Source organism: Salmo trutta, chromosome 18 (assembly GCF_901001165.1).
Source record: "Salmo trutta chromosome 18, fSalTru1.1, whole genome shotgun sequence".
Classification (NCBI taxonomy): domain Eukaryota; kingdom Metazoa; phylum Chordata; class Actinopteri; order Salmoniformes; family Salmonidae; genus Salmo; species Salmo trutta.
This window is the reverse complement of record NC_042974.1, coordinates 57406475-57430891: the sequence shown is the minus strand read 5'-3', so window position 1 is coordinate 57430891 and position 24417 is coordinate 57406475. Positions and strand designations below refer to the sequence as shown.

Below are 24417 nucleotides of genomic sequence, written 5' to 3'. Positions count from 1 at the left end.
CCAGGGCCCCCGAGCTTAATGATGAGCTTGGAGGGTACTATGGTGTTAAATGCTGAGCTGTAGTCAATGAACAGCATTCTTACATAGGTATTCCTCTTGTCCAGATGGGATAGGGGAGTGTGCAGTGTGATGGCGATTGCATCGTCAGTGGACCTATTGGGGCGGTAAACAAATTGGAGTGGGTCTAGGGTATCAGGTAGGGTGGAGTTGATATGATCCTTGACTAGTCTCTCAAAGCACTTCATGATGACAGAAGTGAGTGCATTAGGGCGATAGTCATTTAGTTCAGTTACCTTAGCTTTCTTGGGAACAGGAACAATGGTGGCCATCTAGAAGCATGTGGAGACAACAGACTGGATAGGGATTGGTTGAATATGTCCGTAAACACACCAGCCATCCTCCAAATCGATCCTGCTCCAGAGTACAGGCTTCGGTGTAATGCTCATTCCTTCGACGATAAACGCGAATCCGACCATCACCACTGGTGAGACAAAACCGCTACTCGTCGGTGAAGAGTACTTTTTGCCAGTCCTGTCTGGTCCAGCGACGGTGGGTTTTAGGGCCGATTTAATTAGGGCCGATTTCTAGTTTTCATAACAATCGGTAATCTGCATTTTTGGCCCCGATTATGGCCGATTATATTGCAATCCACGAGGAGACTGTGTGGCAGGCTGACCACCTGTTACGTGAGTGCAGGCAGCAAGGAGCCATGGTAAGTTGCTAGCTAGTATTAAACTTATCTTATAAAAAACAATCAATCTTAACATAATCACTAGTTAAATACACATGGTTGATGATATTACTAGTTTAACTTTATATTAAACGTAGAAGAGGGCGTAAAATGTAGGCAAGCAATAAACATTTCAGAACAACTACTAGTCGAATAAGACATGGAAGATGACGAATTTTAGCAAAGATATTTATTTATACTAATACGCTTGAAACAAATAGCCAAATCGAAAACGGCAGACATTACCGGTGCCTCCCCGCGATCAAACCGACATAAATAATTAAATGAAACGCAGGCTAACGTGTTCAGAAATTTGAGTGCGTGCGCGTTCACGTGAAAGGGGGCGGGGTTCTTGCAGGGGGAGCTTGTCGGCACAACCCGGCCATCGACCGGTGCCAATACATCCTCCAAACACATGCTTTTCCGGCAGTATCACTTAAATACCATAACTATACTTAGCGGACTGATGCGATGTGTCATGTCACATCTTTGGAACTGCTGACTGGAAGTCATTTTACAACATTTATGAATCTATTAATCTTGTCATATTCAGAAGTACTGGTATATGATAGCGTGGCCGAGCGGTCTAAGGCGCTGGATTAAGGCTCCAGTCTCTTCGGGGGCGTGGGTTCGAATCCCACCGCTGTCAGGAACATTTTTCGGATCGCGGGCTATCTACTTTGGCAGTCCAGTCCAGTGAGTTGGAAATCGCGACAAGGGCATAAATCCTTATGGATTATATGAAACATTTTAACAAAATCTCATGTTAAACGCTTTTGCGTCATCTGTAGGCTAAAACGTAAACCTTTTATCGCGTTGCATTGTGGGAATCCAAATAGCAGCTCCTCCCCACGTGTCTCTGTGGAGCCAGGCAACGACATGGCAGCGCTCAGATAGCCACCGCTACTCACGTCTTTAAAGCTCGATCACCTGAAGTATTTCAACATAGCAAAACCATTAACATACGTCAATGAAATAAACTGAGGGGAACGGTGAAGTGTGCAGGTGAGATCTAGCCCTTAACTTTTATTGAAATACCGGGAAAACTCACCAAATCGAGGCCTGGCAAATGACTTCAATTATATTTGATAGCTTGCAAGCTAGAGTTTCGAGCATACGTTAGCCAACACAACCGGGGTAAATTGCTAGCCAGTACTTAAGTAAACAGCCATATCTAAAAATGTAGCTGGTTAGCCATAATTACTTAACGTTATAGATATTTTACCTGTTACTGATTATTTTACGGATTAGTTTTGTTTTTAGTGATGGTTTGGCTCAAACGGTTTGATCGAATGAGTAGCTCACCAACACAGCCGCTATGCTAAGTAGTTACCTATTAGTAGCCTCAAGCAGATGACTTGTCATGTTGTCAATGTAAATTAGCTAACTAATGTACGGTAGCTAGTTAATTTAGCGACCTTAAACTTACAATGAACTGCGAGGACTACTCACGATGATAAAATGTATTACTTGGTGGTGGGCTGTTAGATGAATGGTAACGTAAGCTTTCTTCAAGACGATCGATCAGAGGGAGGAGTTGCTTTTTACATGTGTGCATATATATTTCGTATAAACATATCAGTTTGTTGGCAATGTCAATTCTTACATTTTTTCAAAATACTTACTTTTATGTTCGCTAGCTGGACAGGCAAACGCCGCAGAGTACTAAACTGTAAAAACGACCAACTCGTAATTTCATGGTACGTTACTATCACAGATAGTACAGAGAAACAGAATTTACCGGATGTATAATTGTGAAGCATCCGCTTGGCGTTTCCATTCGCTACCAAATATGGGAGAAGATGGAACAGATGGATTTTGGCCAACATTCTGCTAATTTTCTCACCGAGGAAACATTTGATCTACAGTTTTCTGTTCCCAAAACTATAATATGTTACGAACAGAGTGGACTTTACCATTTTCCAAAGTTTAAAAAAATGTGTTTAGGAGTACCAAGGCGAATTGAGTTAGTTATTGCATACGCTCACTTCAGAGTAGGCGTTCCATAACATAAATATGCAAATAGTTGTAGAATGCGCAAATAGGATCTTGCTAGCTCGTGCTTGGCTCTGCCCACCTTGCTTGGTCTGCCAACTATGACTCAAATGACCCATTTGGAACAACGGGCTGGGGTCTCTTGGCTGAGGTATAACACATCTTTGGTATTAGCTCTGCTGATCACATCTGCCAATCACGTTATCCGTATTTAAGGTAGTAGACAGATCTACGTCAGACAAACTGTTATCAGTTAGATTACAACAAGAAAAAGACTAACTATTTAGTTATAGAAACGTATTTTTTTGTTTTTAATTTCACCTTTATTTAACCAGGTAGGCCAATTGAGAGCAAGTTCTCATTTACAACTGCAACCTGGCCAAGATAAAGCAAAGCAGTGTGACAAAAACAACACAGAGTTACACTTGGGATAAACAAAAGTACAGTCAATAACACAATTTTAAAAATCTGTATACAGTGTGTGCAAATGAGGTAAGGAAGTAAGGCAATAAATAGGCCAATAGTGGTGAAGTAATTACAATTTAGCAATTAACACTGGAGTGATAGATATGCAGATGAGAATGTGCAAGTAGAAATACTGATGTGCAAAAGAGCAGAAAAACAAATATGGGGATGAGGTAGGTAGGTAGTTGATTGGATGGGCTCTGTACAGCTGCAGCGATCAGTAAGCTGCTCAGATAGCTGATTCTTAAAGTTAGAGAGGGAGATATGTCTCCAACTTCAGCGAATTATTATTATTATTATTATTTTATTTTTTTGCAATTCGTTCCAGTCATTGGCAGCAGAGAGCAGGAAGGAAAGGTGGCCAAACGAGGTGTTGGCTTTGGGGATAACCAGTGAAATATACCTGCTGGAACTTGTGCTATGGATGGGTGTTGCTATGGTGACCAGTGAGCTGAGATAAGCCGGAGCTTTACCTAGCAAAGACTTATAGATGACCTGGAGCCAGTGGGTTTGGCGACGAATATGTAGCGAGGACCACCCAACAAGAGCATACAGGTCGCAGTGGTGGGTAGTATATGGGACTTTGGTGACAAACGGATGGCATTGTGATAGACTACATCCAGTTTGCTGAGTAGAGGGTTGGAGGTTATTTTGTAAATGACATCGCCGAAGTCAAGGATCGGTAGGGTAGTCAGTTTTACGATGGTATGTTTGGCAGCATGAGTGAAGGATGCTTTGTTGCGGAATAGGAAGCCGATTCTAGATATAATCTTGGATTGGAGATGCTTAATGTGAGTCTGGAAGGAGAGTTTACAGTCTAGCCAGACACCTAGGTATTTGTAGTTGTCCACATATTCTAAGTCAGAACCATTCAGAGTAGTGATGCTAGTCGGGCGGGGCGGGCAGCGATCGGTTGAAGAGCATGCATTTAAGAGCAGTTGGAGGCCACGGAATGAGTGTTGTATGGCGTTGAAGCTCGTCTGGAGGGTAGTTAACATAGTGTCCAAAGAAGGGCCAGAAGTATACAGAATGGTGTCGTCTCCATAGAGGTGTATCAAAGAATCACCCGCAGCAAGAGCGACATCATTGATGTATACAGAGAAGAGAGTCGGCCCGAGAATTGAACCCTGTGGCACCCCCATAGAGACCGCCAGAGGTCCGGACAACAGGCCCTCCGATTTGACACACTGAACTCTATCAGAGAAGTAGTTGGTGAACCGGGCGAGGGAGTCATTTGAGAAACCAAGGCTGTTGAGTCTGCGGATAAGAATGCAGTGATTGACAGAGTCGAAAGCCTTGGCCAGGTCGATGAAGACGGCTGCACAGTATTGTCTCTTATTGATGGCGGTTATGATATTGATACCATCAATGCAAGCTATAAAATTACTCCCAATTTAGAACACAGCAACCTTAGTTATTTAGCTAGCTTGCTACTTAACTAGCTAGTTCCAACAAGTATATCAGTTGCTTGCAAGCAGGAGCAGATGGCTGTATCACTAGCTAATGTCATTCTGGGGCAAGGAGCGTTTTAGCTATCAGTGTATTCCAAGTAATAATTTAGGACTACAAAAATCTAATGGACAAGTAGTGTAAATCTCATAGTCATCAAGGCAGGACCCACTCATTTAATTCAGACTGTCAAATAAGAAATGACACATTATCCCTGTCAATAGTTGGAGTAGGATGATTGCGGAGCACCCTGCCTCAGACTGTCAGGAGGTTCAATTTCTAGCTCACAATTTACATTCCTTTTCTGTGATTTCTTTTATTCATTCTTGTCTTGCACTTTTGTCTCACATGATCTATTCTGCTTCCATGTGTCCTGCTCTCAGAGATCAACCAAGTGCTGTTCACCAAGCTTGGGCTGGTTCACTCTCATGTGAGAACCATCCTACTGCAGTTTGAACTAGGCTTTCCGTCATTAGACATTGAGACCATATATGCATTTGCCTGTTGTCTTTTGTTTGTGGGTTTAGTTTTAGACAGTCTAATGCATTTTAGAGTTGAATGACTCCAACTACAAATATACGTGCTTGTTTGAGCATCTCAAAGACTAAATTCATTATTGAATCAGTTTAGCAGGTGACAGATTATTTTACTATTGTAACATGCAGTGGAGAGAATTCTATTGTTCCTGTCAGGAGCCCAGGCTTTTGAAATAGATCAGGAGTGTAAAACTCATTCCACAGAGGGCCTAGTATCTGTGTGTTTTTGTTTTCAATTAAGACCTAGACAACCAGGCGAGGGGAGTAATTTATTAATTAGTGACCTTAATTCATCAAGGGAGGAGCGAAAACCCACAGACACTCAGCCCTCCATGGAATGAGTTTGACATGGGCCATAGATGAGAGTTCTCGTCTCTGGACCACACACGGCTTAGATTGCATTCTGCTAGGGCACTTGTCGCTCTCTGCATCGGTCAGTTACATTAGTGACCAGGGGGGATCCTTCCGATACGCCTTTGGGGCCTGGGCACACAACATGCTCCTGGAGAGAAAGGGTAATACTGCATGAGTTGATGACAGTTCGATGGTCTCCATCAGAAGTCCAGGCTTTTGGCTTAGATTGTAAAGCGCTCATTTATGGACTGCAGGATTGTAAGATTGTGCCTCCCACGGCACTTGATATACACTGAGTGTACAAACATGAACACCTGCTCTCTCCATGACAGACTGACCAGGTGAATCCAGTTGATTATTGATGTCACTTGTTAAATCCACTTCAATCAGTGTAGATGAAGGGGAGGAGACAGTTTAAAAAAGGATTTGAAAGCCTTGAGACAATTGAAACATGGCTTGTGTATGTGTGCCATTCAGAGAGTAAATGGGCAAACAACACATTTGAGTGCCATTGAATGGGATGTTGTAGTAGGTGACAAGCGCACCGGTTTGTTTGTCAAGAACTGCAACACTGCTGGGTTATCACGCTCAACCGTTTCCTGTGTGTATCAAGAATGTTCCACCACCTAAAGGACATCCAGCCAACTTGACAAAACTGGGAAGCGTTGGAGTCAACATGGGCCAGCTTTCGTCACCTTGTAGAGTCCATGCCCCGACAAATTGAGGCTGTTCTGAGGGCAAAAGGGGTGCAACTCAATATTAGGTTCACTATATTTAGATATTGAAAATACTGCCTGAGACACCTTTGCTATTTGTCTTTCTGATGGTGATGGTGGTGTTATTTGTTTGAATTCATATGCATGAAACGTACATGATGGAAAACCTGTCTCACACTGTCATGATTAGTAGAATAATGAATGGATTGGCAAGACTTTGGCACTGACAACTTTTAGGTTAGTAGGAAAGTTAATAATTTAAACACTTAAATATACTTACATTTAGCATTTAGTATTTCACATTCCTTTCCCATAATCCTTCAGGCTCTTTATTATTCCCCGTACCTTATATTCCAGGGCATCCAACATTATGCATGCCAACCATGGTATTGGAGAACTCATCTGGTTTAGAACACTCATTATCTTATTACAGAACACTTTGTACAACTGTTTTTAGAGAAGTTTATATTGCAAGGTATGCTATATGTGTAGGCTATGCAATCTGTATTGGCTAATATGCACATGACACACCCCCCTTTCTTTCTACAGGCATTTATTTGGGTTTCTATGCAAAGTACAGTGTCTTCGGAAAGTAATCAGGCCCCTTGACCTTTTTCCACATGTTGTTACGTTTACAGCCTTATTCTAAAATGGATTAAATAAATACAAATCCTCAGCAATCTACACACAATACCCCATAATCACAAAGCCAAAAGTTTATTTAATTTTCGCAAATGTATTAAAAATTAACATGCCTTATTTACATAAGTATTCAGATCCTTTGCTATGATAATTGAGCTCAGGTGGATCCTGTTTCCATTGATCATCCTTGATGTTTCTATAACTTGATTGGAGTTCATGTGTGGTAAATTCAATTGATTGGACATGATTTGGAAAGGAACACACCTGACTATATAAGGTCTCACAGTTGACAGTGCATGTCAGAGCAAAAACCAAGTCATGAGGTCGAATGATTTGTCCGTAGAGCAGCGAGACATGATTGTGTCGAGGCACAGATCTGGGGAAGGGTAGCAAAATATTTTTGCAGCTTTGAAGGTCCCCAAGAACACATTGGCCTCCATCATTCTTAAATGGAAAAAGATTGGAACCACCAAGACTCTTCCTAGAGCTGGCTGTAAGGCCAAACTGAGCAATCAGGGGAGAAGGGCCTTGCCTTAGCCTCTTACATCTAGACGTTCCGCTAGCGGAACACCTGCTCCAATATCCAATGATAGGCATGGCGCGAATTACAAATTCCTCAAAAATCCCAAAACTTCCATTTTTCAAACATATGACTATTTTACACCATTTTAAAGACAAGACTCTCCTTTATCTAACCACACTGTCCGATTTCAAAAAGGCTTTACAGCGAAAGCAAAACATTAGATTATGTCAGCAGAGTACCCAGCCAGAAATAATCAGACACCCATTTTTCAAGCTAGCATATAATGTCACAAAAAACAAAACCACAGCTAAATGCAGCACTAACCTTTGATGATCTTCATCAGATGACACTCCTAGGACATTATGTTATACAATACATGCATGTTTTGTTCAATCAAGTTCATATTTATATCAAAAAACAGCATTTTACATTAGCATGTGACGTTCAGAACTAGCATTCCCGCCGAACACTTCCGGTGAATTTACTAAATTACTCACGATAAACGTTCACAAAAAACATAATTATTTTAAGAATTATAGATTCAGAACTCCTTAATGCAATCGCGGTGTCCGATTTTAAAATAGCTTTTCGGTGAAAGCACATTTTGCAATATTCCGAGTAGATAGCCTGGCCATCATGGCTAGCTATTTTGACACCCACCAAGTTTGGTACTCACCAAACTCCGATTTACTATAATAAAAATTGGATTACCTTTGCTGTTCTTCGTCAGAATGCACTCCCGGGACTTCTACTTCAATAACAAATGTTGGTTTGGTTCCAAATAATCCATAGTTATATCCAAATAGCGGCGTTTTGTTGTGCGTTCAAGACACTATCCGAAGGGTTACGCGCCCGACGCGTTTCGTGACAAAAAAATTCAAAATATTCCATTACCGTACTTCGAAGCATGTCAAACGCTGTTTAAAATCAATTTTTATGCGATTTTTCTCGTAAAAAAGCGATAATATTCCGACCGGGAGTCGTTTTCGTTCAAGACTGAAAATAAAAACATGGTGTAGGCTCGTGCATGCGCCTCCAGTCTCATTGTTCTCTGATCGACCTCTATCCAAATGCGCTACTGTTTTTCAGCCAGGGGCTCCAAAGGCATCATTCACCGTTTTGCCGACTTCTGAGAGCCTATGGGAGCCGTAGGAAGTGTCACGTTACAGCAGAGATCCTCAGTTTTCAATAAAGAGAGTGTAGAAGGCCAAGAAATGGTCAGAGGGCACTTCCTGTAAGGAATGTTCTCAGGTTTTGGCCTGCCAAATGAGTTCTGTTATACTCACAGACACCATTCAAACAGTTTTAGAAACTTGAGTGTTTTCTATCCAAAGCTAATAATTATATGCATATTCTAGTTTCTGGGCAGGAGTAATAATCAGATTAAATTGGGTACGTTTTTTATCCGGCCGTGAAAATACTGCCCCTATCCATAACAGGTTAGTCAGGGAGGTGACCAAGAACCTGATGGTCACTCTGACAGAGCTCCAGAGTTCCTCTGGAGATGGGAGAACCTTCTAGGAGGACAACCATCTCTGCAGCACTCTACCAATCAGGCCTTTATGGTAGAGTTGCCAGTAGGAAGCCACTCCTCAGTAAAAGGCACATGACAGCCCACTTGGAGTTTGCCAAAAGGCACCTAAAGGACACTCAGACCATGAGAAACAAGATTCTCTGGTCTGATGGAACCAAGATTGAACTCTTTGGCCTGAATGCCAAGCGTCATGTCTGGAGGAAACCTGGCACCATCCCTACTGTGAAGCATGTTGGTGGCAGTATCATGCTGTGGGGATGTTTTTCAGCTTCAGGGACTGGGAGACAAGTCAGGATCGAGGCAAAGAAGAACCGAGCAAAGTACAGAGAGATCCTTTTTGAAAACCTGCTCCAGAGCGCTCAGGACCTCAGACTGGGGTGAAGGTTCACCTTCCAACAGGACAACAACCCTAAGCAAACAGCCAAGACAATGCAGGAGTGGCTTCAGGACAAGTCCATGCATGTCCTTGAGTGGCCCAGCCAGAGCCTGGACTTAAACCTGATTGAACATCTCTGTAGAGACCTGAAAATGGCTGTGCAGAGACGCTCCACATCCAACCTGACAGAGCTTGAGAGGATCTGCAGAGAAGAATGGGAGAAACTCCCCAAATACAGGTGTGCCAAGCTTGTAACATCATACCCAAGAGGACTCTGATGCTGTAATCACTGCCAAAGGTGCTTCAACAAAGTACTGAGTAAAGGCTCTGAATAGTTATGTAAATGTGATATTTCTGTTTTTTACTTTAAATAAATTTGGACGAATTTCTAAACCTGTTTTTGCTTTGTCATTACGGGGTAGTGTGTGTGGATTGATGGGGGGAAAACAATTGAATACATTTTAGATTGAGGCTGTAACGTAACAAAATGTGGAAGAAGTCAAGGGGTCTGAATACTTTCTGAAGGCACTGTATATGATTCAATGTTTCTTTAAGCCTGCCGGTACAGTGCATTCGGAAAGTATTCAGACCCCTTTTTCCAAATTCTGTTCTAAATGGATTTAATTGTTTTTTTTCTTCATCAAACTAAACACAATGCCCTATAATGACAAAGCAAAAAAAAAGTTTTTTACATAAGTATTCAAAGGCCTGATTGGTTGAGTGCTGCAGAGGTTTCTAGAAGGTTCTCGAATGTCCACAGAGGTCCTCAGGAGCTCTGTCAGTGACCTTCGGGTTCTTGGTCACCAGCCTGACCAAGACGCTTCTCCCCCGATTGCTCTAGGAGTCTTGGTGGTTCCAGACTTCTTCCATATAAGAATGATGGAGGCCACTGTGTTCTTCTGGGCCTTCAATGCTGCAGACATTTTTTTGGTACCCTTCCCCAGATCTTTGCCTCAACAGAACCATGATTCAAAAATGTAATTTACTGACAGAGATGGCTAATGAAACACATTGACATTTACCGTAGCTGGCTAGGGTAGTCAAACTGACTTTTTACTAGCTTTCAATAAATTGGCTAAGTGGTCAAGACAATTTGTATTGCATGCTGCATATTTCAAGTGCACTCAAACAGATATTTATCTTATTTCAGTCTGGGAGCTTCCTCTTCATCAGACAGCAGCTTGCGTTTTCAGAAGAAGCTGTTTACGTTTTAGATTGAAGCAGGCTATTGGCTGCCTTCATCCCGGGTTGTATGTACAGGATTTGTGATTGGTTCCAAGTTTAGCTGTTCGGCAAATTTGCCTGAGCAGACAGTGTTGAAATATACTTTATGTGCAAGAATTTAAGGTGCCAACAAATTGTATAGTCATCATTAGAATGTTTTACTGTCATATACCAAAAAATGTGCTCCTCCCTTGACGGGGTTCGATCAACTTCAAGATTTTCAGCTTCAGCCCACCACTTATACATGTTACATCATTGCACAAGTGTTAGCTAGCAAGCTAGATGGCTTAAAATAGCCATGTTTCTGATGTGATGTGTCTGTCTAACGAGCTCGATGGTACTGGAATGTCGGAGTTTTGAATGATGTATTGACTGCTAGCTCAATACCTAGTGTCACTGTTTCTGGCTCATGTAACGTTAGCTATTATCCATTCCTTTAACGTTAGATTTACTTACTGTCCTATTAGGCAGCATCACTCGGTCACACACTCACATCAGACAATAGTCACAAGCAGAGTTATAAAAAATGAGCTGTGTGTGAGGTACGTAGGCTGATGTGATTGGTCAAAAGACCAAGTAGTGAATAGTTGCTCAGAATTGGGCAACCTGGCTCAACACAGCCATAGTAATGGGTAGTGACACTGTATTACGTTGTTACTTTTCTACCCATGTTAGTTTGTCGGTCACTCAGCATCACTGTTATCCTAGGTTGGCTCTCCGGAGGTCTCCTGCTGCTCTTCTGTGACATCTCCCCCTCACCATGGCCAGTGGGGAGGACGATGACCCCATCATACAAGAGGTGAGTGACCAGTTTCCCCAGCACTTACCGGTCTGTTTCTTCCCAAACCTAGGCTTTATCGTCTTGGCGAGAAAGAGATGAGTGATGGAAAGAATATGAACCCAAGATTCCTCTCTCTTTCTGTGTCTTTTAGATTGATGTATACCTGGCCAAAAGCCTTGCGGACAAGCTCTATCTGTTCCAGGTAAGTTCTGCATCTACTCTGCAACAAGCTGTATGGATTTGATATGTTCCTGGTTAAGACTTTGTACAGTTATCTAATCTTCATTTCTCTTGTTTTTTTCTCTCCTTCATAGTATCCAGTACGCCCTTCCTCTATGACCTATGATGATATCACTCATCTGTCTGCCAAGATCAAGCCCAAGCAGCAGAAGGTGTGACGGGGCTCCCTTGTTTAAGAGATTTCCATCTCACATGGATATCCATCTCATTTGGACACACCTACTCATTCCAGTTGTTTTTCTTCATTTTTACTATTTTCTACATTGTAGCATAATAGTGAAGACATCAACATTATGAAATAACACATGGAGTCATGTAGTTACCAAAAAAGTGTTAAGCAAATCTAAATGTATTTTCTATTTGAGATTCTTCAAAGTAGCCCCCCTTGATGACCGCATTGTCTACCAGCTTCATGAGGTAGACATTTCAATTAACAGGTGTGCCTTGTTAAAAGTAAATTTTCAATGCGTTTGAGCCAATCAGTTGTTGGTAAAAGACCAAGTCCATTTTATGGCAAGAACGGCTCAAATTATTATCATTTCTTATTTTTTTATTTAACCTTTTATTTAACTAGGCAAGTCAGTTAAGAACAAATTCTTATTTACAATGACAGCCTACCGGGGAACAGTGGGCCTTGTTCAGGGCCAGAACGACAGATTTTTACCTTGTCAGCTCGGGGATTCAATCCAGCAACCTTTCGGTTACTCCCAACACTCTAACCAATAGGCAACCTGCCGCCCCAAATAAGCAAAGAGAAATGACAGTCCATCATTACTTTAAGACATGAAGGTCAGTCAATGAGGAAAATTTAAGAACTTTGAAAGATTCTTGAAGTTCAGTAGCAAAAACCATCAAGCGCTATGATGAAACTGGCTCTCTTGGGGACAGCCACAGGAATGGAAGACCCAGAGTTACCTCTGCTGCAGAGGATAAGTTCATTAGAGTTACCAGCCTCAGAAATTGCAGCCCAAATAAATGCTTCAGAGTTCAAGTAACAGACACATCTCAACATCAAATGTTCAGAGGAGACTGCGTGAATCAGGCCTTCATGGTCGAATTGCTGCAAAGAAACCATGACTAAAGGACACCAATAAGAAGACTTGCTTGGGCCATGATACATGAGCAATGGACATTAGACCGGTGGAAATCTGTCCTTTGGTCTAATGAGTTCAAATGTGAGATTTTTGGTTCCAACCACCGTGTCTTTGTGAGACGCAGAGTAAGTGAAAGTATGATTTCCGCATGTGTGGTTCCCACCGTGAAGCATGGAGGAGGAGGTGTGGGGGTGCTTTGCTGGTGACGCTGTCAGTGATTTATTTAGAATTCAAGGCACACTTAACCAGCATGGCTACCACAGCATTCTTCAGCGATACGCCATCCCATCTGTTTTCCGCTTAGTGGAATTATGATTTGTTTTTCAACAGGACAATGACCCAACACCTCCAGACTGTGTAAGGGCTATTTGACCAAGAGTGATGGAATGCTGCATCAGATGATCTGGCCTCAACCCAATTGAAATGGTTTGGGATGTGTTAGACCGCAGAGTGAAAGAAAAGCAGCCAACAAGTGCTCAGCATATGTGGGAACTCCTTCAAGGCTGTTGGAAAAGCATTCCAGGTGAAGCTGGTTGAGAGAATGCCAAGAGAGTGCAAATCTGTCATCAAGGCAAATGGTGGCTACTTTGAAGAATCTAAAATCAAAAATATATTTTGATTTGTTTAACACTTTTTTGGTTACTACATAATTCCATGTGTTTCATAATTTTTGATGTCTTCACTATTATTGTACACTGTAGAAAATAGTAAAAATAAAGAAAAACCCTTGAATTAGGTGTTCAAACTTTTGATTGGTACTGTATAAAGGACAAACCATATTATCCATCTTCCCTAGCCTGTCCTATTATTAAACAATATTCTCAGTTTATCATTTGTGTCTTTGTGTAGGTGGAGTTGGAGATAGCCATCAACACTCTGAGTCCTAACTACTGTCGAAGTAAAGGCGAGCAGATCGCCCTCAATGTGGACGGAACCACCTCAGAGGATTCCAACACCTACTCTGTGTGAGTGCACTACATACAGTGGTTGCTCCACTGAAAGTTTTGCAATTATGCTGTGGTACTTAAGAGGTAATTTGTGGTTTAGTACGGTACCCTGTGTCACCAGTTCATTGCTCCAGACCAGCACAAGGGGGAGTTGGAGCACTGAATATGCTTTTGGGTCCTACTGTGTCTCTAACTGACAATGAATGGGCGATATAAACCTAAATAGAAACTGATAATTGTGCACAACTTCAATATTACTTACTAAAACTGTTGTTACACTAAGGTAACAAGGTAATACAAATAATAAGGTTTTTTATTATTATTTTGCTCTTACTGTAGCCCAATCCCGACCGGTCACGTTATACAGCACCTGAGTGGTGCAACAGTCTAAGACACTGCATAGCAGTGCAAGCTGTGTTGCTACAGATGCTGGTTCAATACCCGTGCCAGCCTCGACTGGGAGACCCATGAGAGGACTGTAGGTTTTTGGTTTCTCTCCCTCTAAAAACAGAAATGAATCATTCTAAATAACAAACTGGCTAGATTTACAAATTAGTAACAATGTCTCACCCAATGTTCAAGAATGGCCTTTTTCTCACTCATTTTACGTTATTTGAAAATAAAATCATATCCGAAATATGTTTTTTTAAACAAAGCGATTCATTATTAATTTAGAATTATCTAAAAGCCTGTTGGATATTCTCACAGATACATTATTAACTCTGGTATTAGCAGGACAATATATATTGGTCATGGCTCCTGAGAATAAGTCCCGACATTCTTTCTGATAGTCTTTAATAAATGCATGTTTTGGTTATCCTGACCTGGACACCATGTACAGTATTATAATAGCCCGTTATGGGCTATTAGAAGGACAATGTTCTTTTACCAACACCTCTGTATTTTGATACTTTGTGGATGGGGCCTCTCCTGCTACCCGTGCCGGCCGCCACTGGGAGACCCATGAGGCGGCATTTGGTTTTAATTTAGAATCCTCCAATCCTCTACATGTAATTATTGACGGAGAGTCACGCCATATTTTTCAATATACTGTAGGCCAACCGTAGGCGACATGAGTCTCGCTAGTGTTGTGTAATGTGCTGTTAAAAGTGGTCGGTCGTATTTATTTAAAGAGTATATTGAAGTTAGAAGCAATATCCTACAACTATTTCATCACCGTTTCGCGCTGCTCTGAGACAAGCATGGGGACGGGTCTTGATAAATCAATTCGATTTTTATTTTGTCTGAATCTCCGTTTGGGTGTTGGTTAGACTAAAATGATGGTGTATAAATGTTATGCTCTTAGTGTAACCTTTATTTAACAAGGCAAGTCGGTTAAGAACAAATTCTTATTTAGAAGGACAGCCTAGCCCTTCCTCACTGCCAGGGAATTGAACCCCGGTCTCCCGCATGACACAGGGATCATTTAGCTCAATAGCCCAGCACTGTAGCCTACTCCCGACCATCACGTTGTACAGCACCATATTTTATGTTCCATCCTAATGGAAACCCAGAGGGTTTTTCGTTTTTCTTGGAGCAGAAACAACATAATATTAATCAAATGAATTAAGCAAAATTTCGTAAAATCAGTCCCATATACTATGTATATAAATGTAAATCTCCCGCGGGCCAGATTGAATTGGCTCATATGCTGCCCACCCATGACTTACATTTACATTTTAGTCATTTAGCAGACGCTCTTATCCAGAGCGACTTTACAGTAGTGAATACATACATTTCATTTTCATTTCATGCATTTAAAAAAAAATGTTTTGTACTGGCCCCCCGTGGGAATCGAACCCACAACCCTGGCGTTGCACACACCATGCTGGCGTTGCAAACACCATGCGCTACCAACTGAGCCACAGGGAAGGCGACTTTGTACACTTTGTGTCGGTTCACTTCTTAGTACTCTGTGTTCGTCTCATTTGTGTATGTCATCTGTCATATGCTGTGTCTGTGACACGCTGGTCATTGATCAATCTCCTTGCAGGAAGATGATGGACAAGCAGACGTTCACATCCATCCAGTCCACGACCAACACCTCCAGATACGCTGCTGCCATCTTCAGGAAAGGTAGCTGTGTTTCTGTACATTCATATCCATCAGCACTGTCATTGCTCTCCTGCTTGTGTTCATGTTAGTCTTGATATCTAAATGTTTGTCTCTGACTCGGTGTGATGTCACTGACGGGTGTTGATGATGTCATCAGGTGAGCTCCATATCACGCCGCTGCAGGGCATCCTCCAGATGCGACCCAGCTTCTCCTATCTGGACAAGGCTGACTGCAAACACAGAGAGCGGGAGGCCGCTAACGAGGGGGGAGACTCCTCTCAGGATGAGGCAGAGGAAGATGTCAAGGCCGTCACTGTAAGGAAACACACACACACACACACAATAACAATCACAGTTCACACAAAATGGCCGTCGTAAATCAATTGTTGAGCTCTGTTTTCTTTGTCAGTATTGGGATGGTCAAATTAAACCTGTCTCTTTCCTCTAGGTGAGGTTTTCCCGTCCTGAGTCGGAGCAGGCTCGTCAGAGGCGTATCCAGTCGTACGACTTCCTTCAAAAGAAACAGGCAGAGGAATCCTGGGTCTACCTGCACTACCACGGCCTCAATGTAAGGGGGCGCTCTCACACACTGTTTTATGTGACCTCTGTTCATCCAAGTCACAGCCAATCTCAACTCAACACCTACTTTGTGTGTGTGTGTTTAGGATGGGCGTTCGGACCACGAGAGGCAATACCTGTACTGCCAGGCTATGGGAGGTTCCGAGAACACAGAACTGGTGAAAACTCCAAAGTGAGTACTAACACGTAGTGTCCCTATTTGAAAGTGAGTACTAACACGTAGTGTCCCTATTTGAAAGTGAGTACTAACACGTAGTGTCCCTATTTGAAAGTGAGTACTAACACGTAGTGTCCCTATTTCAAAGTGGCTTCTTCTGTTTCATTTTTGTGCCGATTTGTGTTTTGTTTTTTTGGACTGTCGGGTTGCTTTTGTGTCATTCCTTCTGTCTCTTCCTTCTCCCTCCCTTTATTCATCCCTCTCTTTTCTCCTGCTCCCTTTATTCATCCCTCTCCTTCTTTTCTCCCTCAGGGAGTACCTGGCAATGCTCATGCCTCCTGTCGCAGAGGAGAAGATGTAAGTCAAACTTGCATGGTGTGTAATGTATTAAGCCATGTTGTAACATTTCAGGTATGAAACTGATGAGTCCTTTGTGTGTGTGTGTGTGTGTGTGTGTGTGTGTGTGTGTCAGTGTGAGGCCCGTAGGTCCCAGTAACATGCTGTCCATGGCTCAGCTCCGGACGCTGCCGCTCGGTGACCAGATCAAGACCCTGATGAAGAACGGTACACTAACCTTCTTACTTTTGCTCCAATAAATCTTCATTTTTCCCAAGGGAAATGTTTTCAAATCAAATGTATTTGTCACATGTGCCGAATACAACTGGTGTAGAAATAACAGTGAAATTGTTGCTTACGAGCCCATGTACTCCATCTTATTCTTTCCATCATTTCTCTCTTCCCCTCTAGTTAAGGTGATGCCGTTTGCCAACCTGATGGGTTTGCTGACCCCTGGGACAGACTCCACTGCAGTGCTGCGCTGCATCCAGCAGGTGGCGCTACTGGTGCAGGGCAACTGGGTGGTCAAAAGGTGAGACAAGCAGAGCAGGATTGTGGCAGACCAGGTTCACAGATCCAGATTAAATAGATCCAAAAAAAAGTCTTCTTACTTCTGGTTTAATTATTCAAGATCTAAATGTGTGATTTCATGAACAAAGATTATGCTTGGATACTTTAAAAAAAAAAAAGGAAATATTTCAGGTCATGTCCCTGAAAGCAGTTGAACACTCTTTTGTTCCCTCAGTGACGTACTGTATCCTAAGAACAGCTGTAGTCCCCACAGTGGTGTGCCTGCTGAGGTGCTGTGTCGAGGAAGAGACTTTGTGGTGAGTCACACTTTTTATACCCCTACCATATCTCCGAGGAGATCTTCCTGCACAGGTCCACAGTACGATTGTGCATGTTCATTGACAAGAGGTTCAAATTTCAAGACTTCATGGTGAAATTTAAACAGGTTTTGTATATATGTGTGTTTTATGTTCTTGTTTCTCTTCTCAGATGTGGAGATTCACTCAGGATCGCTCGGTGATGAGGAAGGAGATTGCAGCCATCATCAAGGTAATCATCAACATCAACTGTTTAAACAGTTCACTGCACCAGGAGGTGCTACTGAAGCCACCTGTAGTGTCTCACACCTGGCCAAAGATGGCCAATTCAAATACCACTTTATTTAAACTATATGGTGTAACACACTTCACAAGTGTTCCTATAAGTCAATCAATCAAATGTATTTATAAAGCCCTTCTTACATCAGCTTATGTCACAAAGTGCTGTTCAGAAACCCAGCCTAAAACCTCAAACAGCAAGCAATGCAGGTGAAGAAGCATGGTGGCTAGGAAAAACTCCCTAGAAAGGCGAGAACCTAGGAAGAAACCTAGAGAGGAACCAGGCTATAAGGAGTGGCCAGTCCTCTTTTGGCTATGCCAGGTGAAGATGATAACAGAACATGGCCAAGATGTTAAAATGTTCATAGATGACCAGCAGGGTCAAATAATAATCACAGTGGTTGTCAAGGGTGCAACAGGTCAGCACCTCAGGAGTAAATGTCAGTTGGCTTTTCATAGCCGATCATTCAGAGTATCTCTACCGCTCCTGCTGTCTCTAGAGAGTTGAAAACAGTAGGTCTGGGACAGGTAGCACGTCCGGTGAACAGGTCAGGGTTCCATAGCCACAGGCAGAACAGTTGAAACTGGAGCAGTAGCACAGCCAGGTGGACTGGGGACAGCAAGGAGTCATCAGGCCAGGTAGTCCTGAGGCCAGGTAGTCCTGAGGCATGGTCCTAGTGCACAGGTCCTCCGAGAGAGAGAAAGAAAGAAAGAATTAGAGAGAGCATACTTAAATTCACACAGGAAACCGGATAAGACAGGAGAAATACTCCAGATATAACAGACTGACCCTAGCCCCCCGAGACATAAACTACTGCAGCATAAATACTGGAGGCTGAGACAGGAGGGGTCGGGAGACACTGTGGCCCCGTCCGACGAAACCCCCGGACAGGGCCAAACAGGCAGGATATTACCCCACCCACTTTGCCAAAGCACAGCCCCCACACCACTAGAGGGATATCTTCAACCACCAACTTACCATCCTGAGACAAGGCCGAGTATAGCCCACAAAGATCTCCGCCACGGCACAACCCAAGGGGAGGTGCCAACCCGGACAGGAAGATCACGTCAGGGACTCAACCCACTCAAGTTTAAGTTTGTTCCTCCCCTCACTAACAGTTACCACCAGAGGGTGTTACTTAAACGTCTGTCCCCCCCTCCCCCCCCAATAAGTTACCTCCAGAGCAGTTGAAGCTGGTGGGAGGAGCTATAGGGGGATGGGCTCATTGTAATGGCTGGAATGGAATTATGGAACGGTATCAAACACATGGAAACCACGTTTGGCTTTGTTCCATTTATTCCACTCCACCATTACAATGAGACTGTCCTCCTATAGCTCCTCCCACCAGCCTCCTCTGCTCCAGAGGGTGTTGCTAACTATTTGTCCTCCCTGTTATTTCCAGCTCCCCCCGGAGGACGTGAAGGACTTCCTGGAACATATGGCGGTGCCTCGTATCAACCGTGGCTGGGAGTTCCTGTTGCCAAGCGACGGTGCCTTCATCAAGAAGCACCCTGACGTGGCCCAGCGGCAGCACATGCTGTGGATGGGGATACAGAGCAAGTAAGACATGACATACGCAAACACACACACATTATCACTCACTGTTTGCCTTGGTAAGGTAACATGGACAGAGACTGTTGATTATTATTTATTTTTTTTCATGTTTTTTTTTTTTTTGCAGATTGGAGAAGGTCTTCAACTTCTCTAAGGATGACCTGGTATCCAAAAAGGACCTAGAAACAGGTTTGTGTGCTTGTAGCAGTGTCTTTCTGGCATAATGTTTTATAATTGTCTCTAGCTGAAAACTGTTTCTCTGTCCGTTACAGAAACTGTGCACGTGAGTGGCGAGCAGCGGCTGAAGGCTGCCCATGAACGTGCACGGCATAACCAGCCCTCTCTAGAGAAGGACCTGAGCGCTCGTCGACAGGGTGGAGCCGAGGCGAGTGGCGAAACTGGGGTTCGGGTCAAAGAAGAACCCGTCAGTGAAGATGAACCCATGGACTCGTGCTCATCCGTGCACCCTAATGGTTTGGTTAACGGTTACCCCTCATCCTCCGCTACCTGCCCCGCCTCGAACCCTCATAACGGGCACGGCGGGACCCCCACTCCCTCACCGTCCCCTGAGCTGAGGGACTTTGTGTGGAACACGTTCAAGAAGCAGCACGTGCTGACGCTGAGCGAAGTCAAGAGGCTGTTCAACCTCCACCTGGCCTCCCTGCCTCCCGGACACAGCCTGTTCCACTCCATCTCAGACCGCCTGCTACAGGATACTATACTGATGAGCCAATGCAAACAGATACTGGTGCCTGTGAGTATTAGACCCTATCCCTGCTGCATGACTACCATCCCACCAGGGCCACCCTTGGGTTTTGTGTTTTGAAACTGGCATGAGATGGGGATAGGGGGTTGGGGTCAGTTCCCCTGGAAAACAGACAACCCCCTGTGGTACTGGAGAATTTCAGTTAAAGACCGGCCCATTCTTCCACCCGGTGAGTAAGTCTGGATATCCACAGATAAACATCCTCTCCTTGGACTAAAGAGATCCGCTTTTGGCTCCCGGCCAGATTAAACTCAGCCTGCCCGGGTTCTCTTCTCCGCTGCAATGATGGTCTCTTGCTTGACTCAGGAGTGCAGCTATCACCTTTCCTAAACAGAACAACAAACTAACGGTGGTTTTGGTGTGTGATCTGTCCCTGTAGCAGCACACCGGCTTTACTCCTGAGGGTAGGAAGTAGGAAGTAGAGTGAGAGCAGTGAGGCGATGGAGGATTGGCCTTCTCAGGTTCAGCTTTCTGAATAGAGCCTGATGGCTGTGTGATTGTAGAATCTAACTGTTCAATTCTATTACACCCTACCAGCCTGCACTGTACCTTAGGTGAAGCCTACATTTTCCTAATGAGGTGTGGTTCTTTAAACGTTGCTCTCATGGTTTTCTTAATGCCATAGTACGCATCAGAGAAGTAGTTGAATGAACATTGTTAGCATTAATACCCATGACACTGTTACCTATTGTATTCAGGTCTGAGACACTGTTACCTATTGTATTGAGGTCTGAGACACTGGTACCTATTGTATTGAGGTCTGAGACACTGGTACCTATTGTATTGAGGTCTGAGACACTGGTACCTATTGTATTGAGGTCTGAGACACTGGTACCTATTGTATTGAGGTCTGAGACACTGCTACCTATTGTATTGAGGTCTGAGACACTGCTACCTATTGTATTGAGGTCTGAGACACTGCTACCTATTGTATTGAGGTCTGAGACACTGCTACCTATTGTATTGAGGTCTGAGACACTGCTACCTATTGTATTGAGGTCTGAGACACTGCTACCTATTGTATTCAGGTCTGAGACACTGCTACCTATTGTATTCTGGTCTGAGACACTGCTACCTATTGTATTCAGGTCTGAGACACTGCCACCTATTGTATTCAGGTCTGAGACACTGCCACCTATTGTATTCAGGTCTGAGACACTGCCACCTATTGTATTCAGGTCTGAGACACTGCCACCTATTGTATTCAGGTCTGAGACACTGCCACCTATTGTAGTCAGGTCTGAGACACTGCCACCTATTGTAGTCAGGTCTGAGACACTGCCACCTATTGTATTCAGGTCTGAGACACTGCCACCTATTGTATTCAGGTCTGAGACACTGCCACCTATTGTATTCAGGTCTGAGACACTGCCACCTATTGTATTCAGGTCTGAGACACTGCCACCTATTGTATTCAGGTCTGAGACACTGCCACCTATTGTATTCAGGTCTGAGACACTGCCACCTATTGTATTCAGGTCTGAGACACTGCCACCTATTGTATTCAGGTCTGAGACACTGCCACCTATTGTATTCAGGTCTGAGACACTGGTACCTATTGTATTCAGGTCTGAGACACTGCTACCTATTGTATTCAGGTCTGAGACACTGCTACCTATTGTGTGGATAAGGAGCTAGTCTCCTCCCTCTGAGTATCAAATCCCCTTTTTTAACCTGGCTTAGGTTCTTATCCCCCTTGCGCTCCTCGGGATGTTGTAGGATTTAGATCCTGGAAGGAGGAATGAGGTAGGGAGGTATGAGGAGGGGTTGGACGGAGGAAACTGTCCACTGTTAAATAGCTTCTATTATTGGCTGTGAGCACAAAGCCTATTACCGTTCCAGGAGGAGTTAACCATTAAGCCCTGTGTAGAATTTGCCTGTACACACACATCTAGGATCAGATCCCACTCCCCAAATACTTACTAAACAATAGTCAGATGAACGCAAAACTGACTTTGGATCAGCTTCGAGGGGCAACTTTATCCTATCCCAGCAGAGGTTAATGCTTTCTTGGAGTGGAGAGGGTTGAATCAGGGATTTACTTAATGGTCTTGGGATGGATTAGAGATCCTGTTACATTTACATGTTGGTCATTTAGCAGATGCTCTTATCAAGAGTGACTTAGTCATCTTCTTAACACAGCACGCCTGTTTTGTTTTGTTGAGATTGGGAATAACTTAATCCAAAGTGTAGTTTCTTGTAATATAAGGTATCCTGTGTATGTAAAGCCCAGTACTATAAGACTCTGGGTCACTGCAGTAGTTTCACTCCTATCCCCTCTCCTGCAGTTTCATCAGTTGTCTTTCTCTTCATGTAATTTCATCGGTTTGGTCTCTCTTTTCCCCTGTAGTTTCCAGCCCAGAGCACGGCAGCTGCGGATGAGCAGAAGGTGTTTGTTGCGTGGGAGACAGGAGAGACCTTCGACAAGGTAACAACACCTGGGGTCAGGGTTCTTCTTCTAGTCAAGTCTGTAATCATTTTGTTTTCCTTTTCACTCATCATTCCACATGCCCACTGCACCCACTGGATCACTTGGAAGTGTGTATGTAACCTGTGTTTTGAAATCATGCAGAAATACTCTGATCACAACAAGTCTGCATGTCTGGGCCTGTAGTGGCTTGCAAAAGTATTCACCCCCTTGGCATTTTTCCTATTTTGTTGCCTTACAACCTGGAATAAAAATGTATTTTGGGGGGGGGGGGGGGGGGGGGGTGTGTTGTATCATTTGATTTACACAACATGCCTACCACTTTGAAGATGCAAAATATTTTTTTATTCTGAAACAAACAAGAAATAAGACAAACTGAACTTGTTCGCGTAACTATTCACCCCCTCCAAAATCAATACTTTGTAGAGCCACCTTTTGCAGCAATTATAGCTGTATGTCTCTATAAGCTTGGCACATCTAGTCACTGGGATTTTTGCCCATTCTTCAAGGCAAAACTGCTCCAGCTCCTTCAAGTTGGATTGGTTCCGCTGGTATACAGCAATCTTTAAGGCATACCACAGATTCTCAGCTGGATTGAGGTCTGGGCTTTGACTAGGCCATTCCAAGACATTTAAATGTTTCCCCTTAAACCACTCAAGTGTTGCTTTTGCAGTATGCTTAGGGTCATTGTCCTGCTGGAAGGTGAACCTCCGTCCTAGTCTCAAATCTCTGGAAGACTGAAACAGGTTTCCTTCAAGAATTTCCCTGTATTTAGCGCCATCCATCATTCAGTTCTGACCAGTTTCCCAGTCCCTGCTGATGGAAAAACAGCCCCACAGCATGATGCTGCCACCACCATGCTTCACTGTGGGGATGGGGTTCTCTGGGTGACGAGAGGTGTTGGGTTTGCGCCAGACAGCATTTTCCTTGATGGCCAAAAAGCTCAATTGTAGTCTCATCTGACCAGAGTACCTTCTTCCATATGTTTGGGGAGTCTCCCACATGTCTTTTGGCGAACACCAAACGTGTTTATTAATTTTTTTCTTTAACTGCAAGCGTCCCACCCTAGTCATCAGCCAGTGGAATCGCGTGGCGCGAAATACAAATACCTCAAAAATGCTATAACTTCAATTTCTCAAACATATGACTATTTTACACCATTTTAAAGACGAGACTCTCGTTAATCTAACCACATTGTCCGATTTCAAAAAGGCTTCACAGCGAAAGCAAAACATTAGATTGTCAGGAGAGTACCCTGCCAAAAATAATCACACAGCCATTTTCAAAGCAAGCATATATGTCACAAAAACCAAAACCACAGCTAAATGCAGCACAAACCTTTGATGATCTTCATCAGATGACACTCCTAGGACATTGTTATACAATACATGCATGTTTTGTTCAATCAAGTTCATATTTAAATAAAAAACCAGCTTTTTACATTAGCATGTGATGTTCAGAACTAGCATACCCACCGCAAACTTCCGGTGAATTTACTAAATTACTCACGATAAACATTCACAAAATACCTAAATTATTTTATGAATTATAGATACAGAACTCCTTTATGCAATCGCGGTGTCAGATTTTAAAATAGCTTTTCGGCGAAAGCACATTTTGCAATATTCTGAATAGATAGCTCGGCCATCACAGGCTAGCTAATTTGACACCCACCAAGTTTGGCCCTCACCAAACTCAGAAATACTATTAGAAAAATTTGATTACCTTTGCTGTTCTTCGTCAGAATGCACTCCCAGGACTTCTACTTCAACAACAAATGTTGTTTTGGTTCCAAATAATCCATAGTTCTATTCAAATAGCTCCGTTTT

At 43.2% G+C, this 24417-nt stretch overlaps 1 protein-coding gene and 1 non-coding gene across 2 annotated transcripts in view; both read left to right on the top strand.

Annotated features, from left to right (window-relative positions):
- Nucleotides 1–1115: 1115 nt before the first annotated feature.
- LOC115153575 (DNA-directed RNA polymerase III subunit RPC5) overlaps nt 1116–24417 on the top strand; it is a 29516-nt gene continuing 6214 nt past the window's right edge. The window contains exons 1-18 of the mRNA XM_029699166.1: nt 1116–1735; nt 11253–11343; nt 11477–11527; nt 11640–11717; nt 13509–13624; nt 15600–15682; nt 15819–15976; nt 16110–16229; nt 16327–16412; nt 16710–16754; nt 16870–16961; nt 17145–17265; nt 17479–17560; nt 17733–17792; nt 19243–19400; nt 19522–19583; nt 19667–20148; nt 22511–22588. Coding sequence (XP_029555026.1) covers nt 11305–11343; nt 11477–11527; nt 11640–11717; nt 13509–13624; nt 15600–15682; nt 15819–15976; nt 16110–16229; nt 16327–16412; nt 16710–16754; nt 16870–16961; nt 17145–17265; nt 17479–17560; nt 17733–17792; nt 19243–19400; nt 19522–19583; nt 19667–20148; nt 22511–22588 — 1911 coding nt within the window. The 5' untranslated portion in view covers nt 1116–1735; nt 11253–11304. The remainder of the gene's footprint in view (nt 1736–11252; nt 11344–11476; nt 11528–11639; nt 11718–13508; nt 13625–15599; nt 15683–15818; nt 15977–16109; nt 16230–16326; nt 16413–16709; nt 16755–16869; nt 16962–17144; nt 17266–17478; nt 17561–17732; nt 17793–19242; nt 19401–19521; nt 19584–19666; nt 20149–22510; nt 22589–24417) is intronic.
- Nucleotides 1298–1379, top strand: trnal-aag (transfer RNA leucine (anticodon AAG)). The gene has a single exon. It is a non-coding gene; the product is annotated as a tRNA-Leu (tRNA).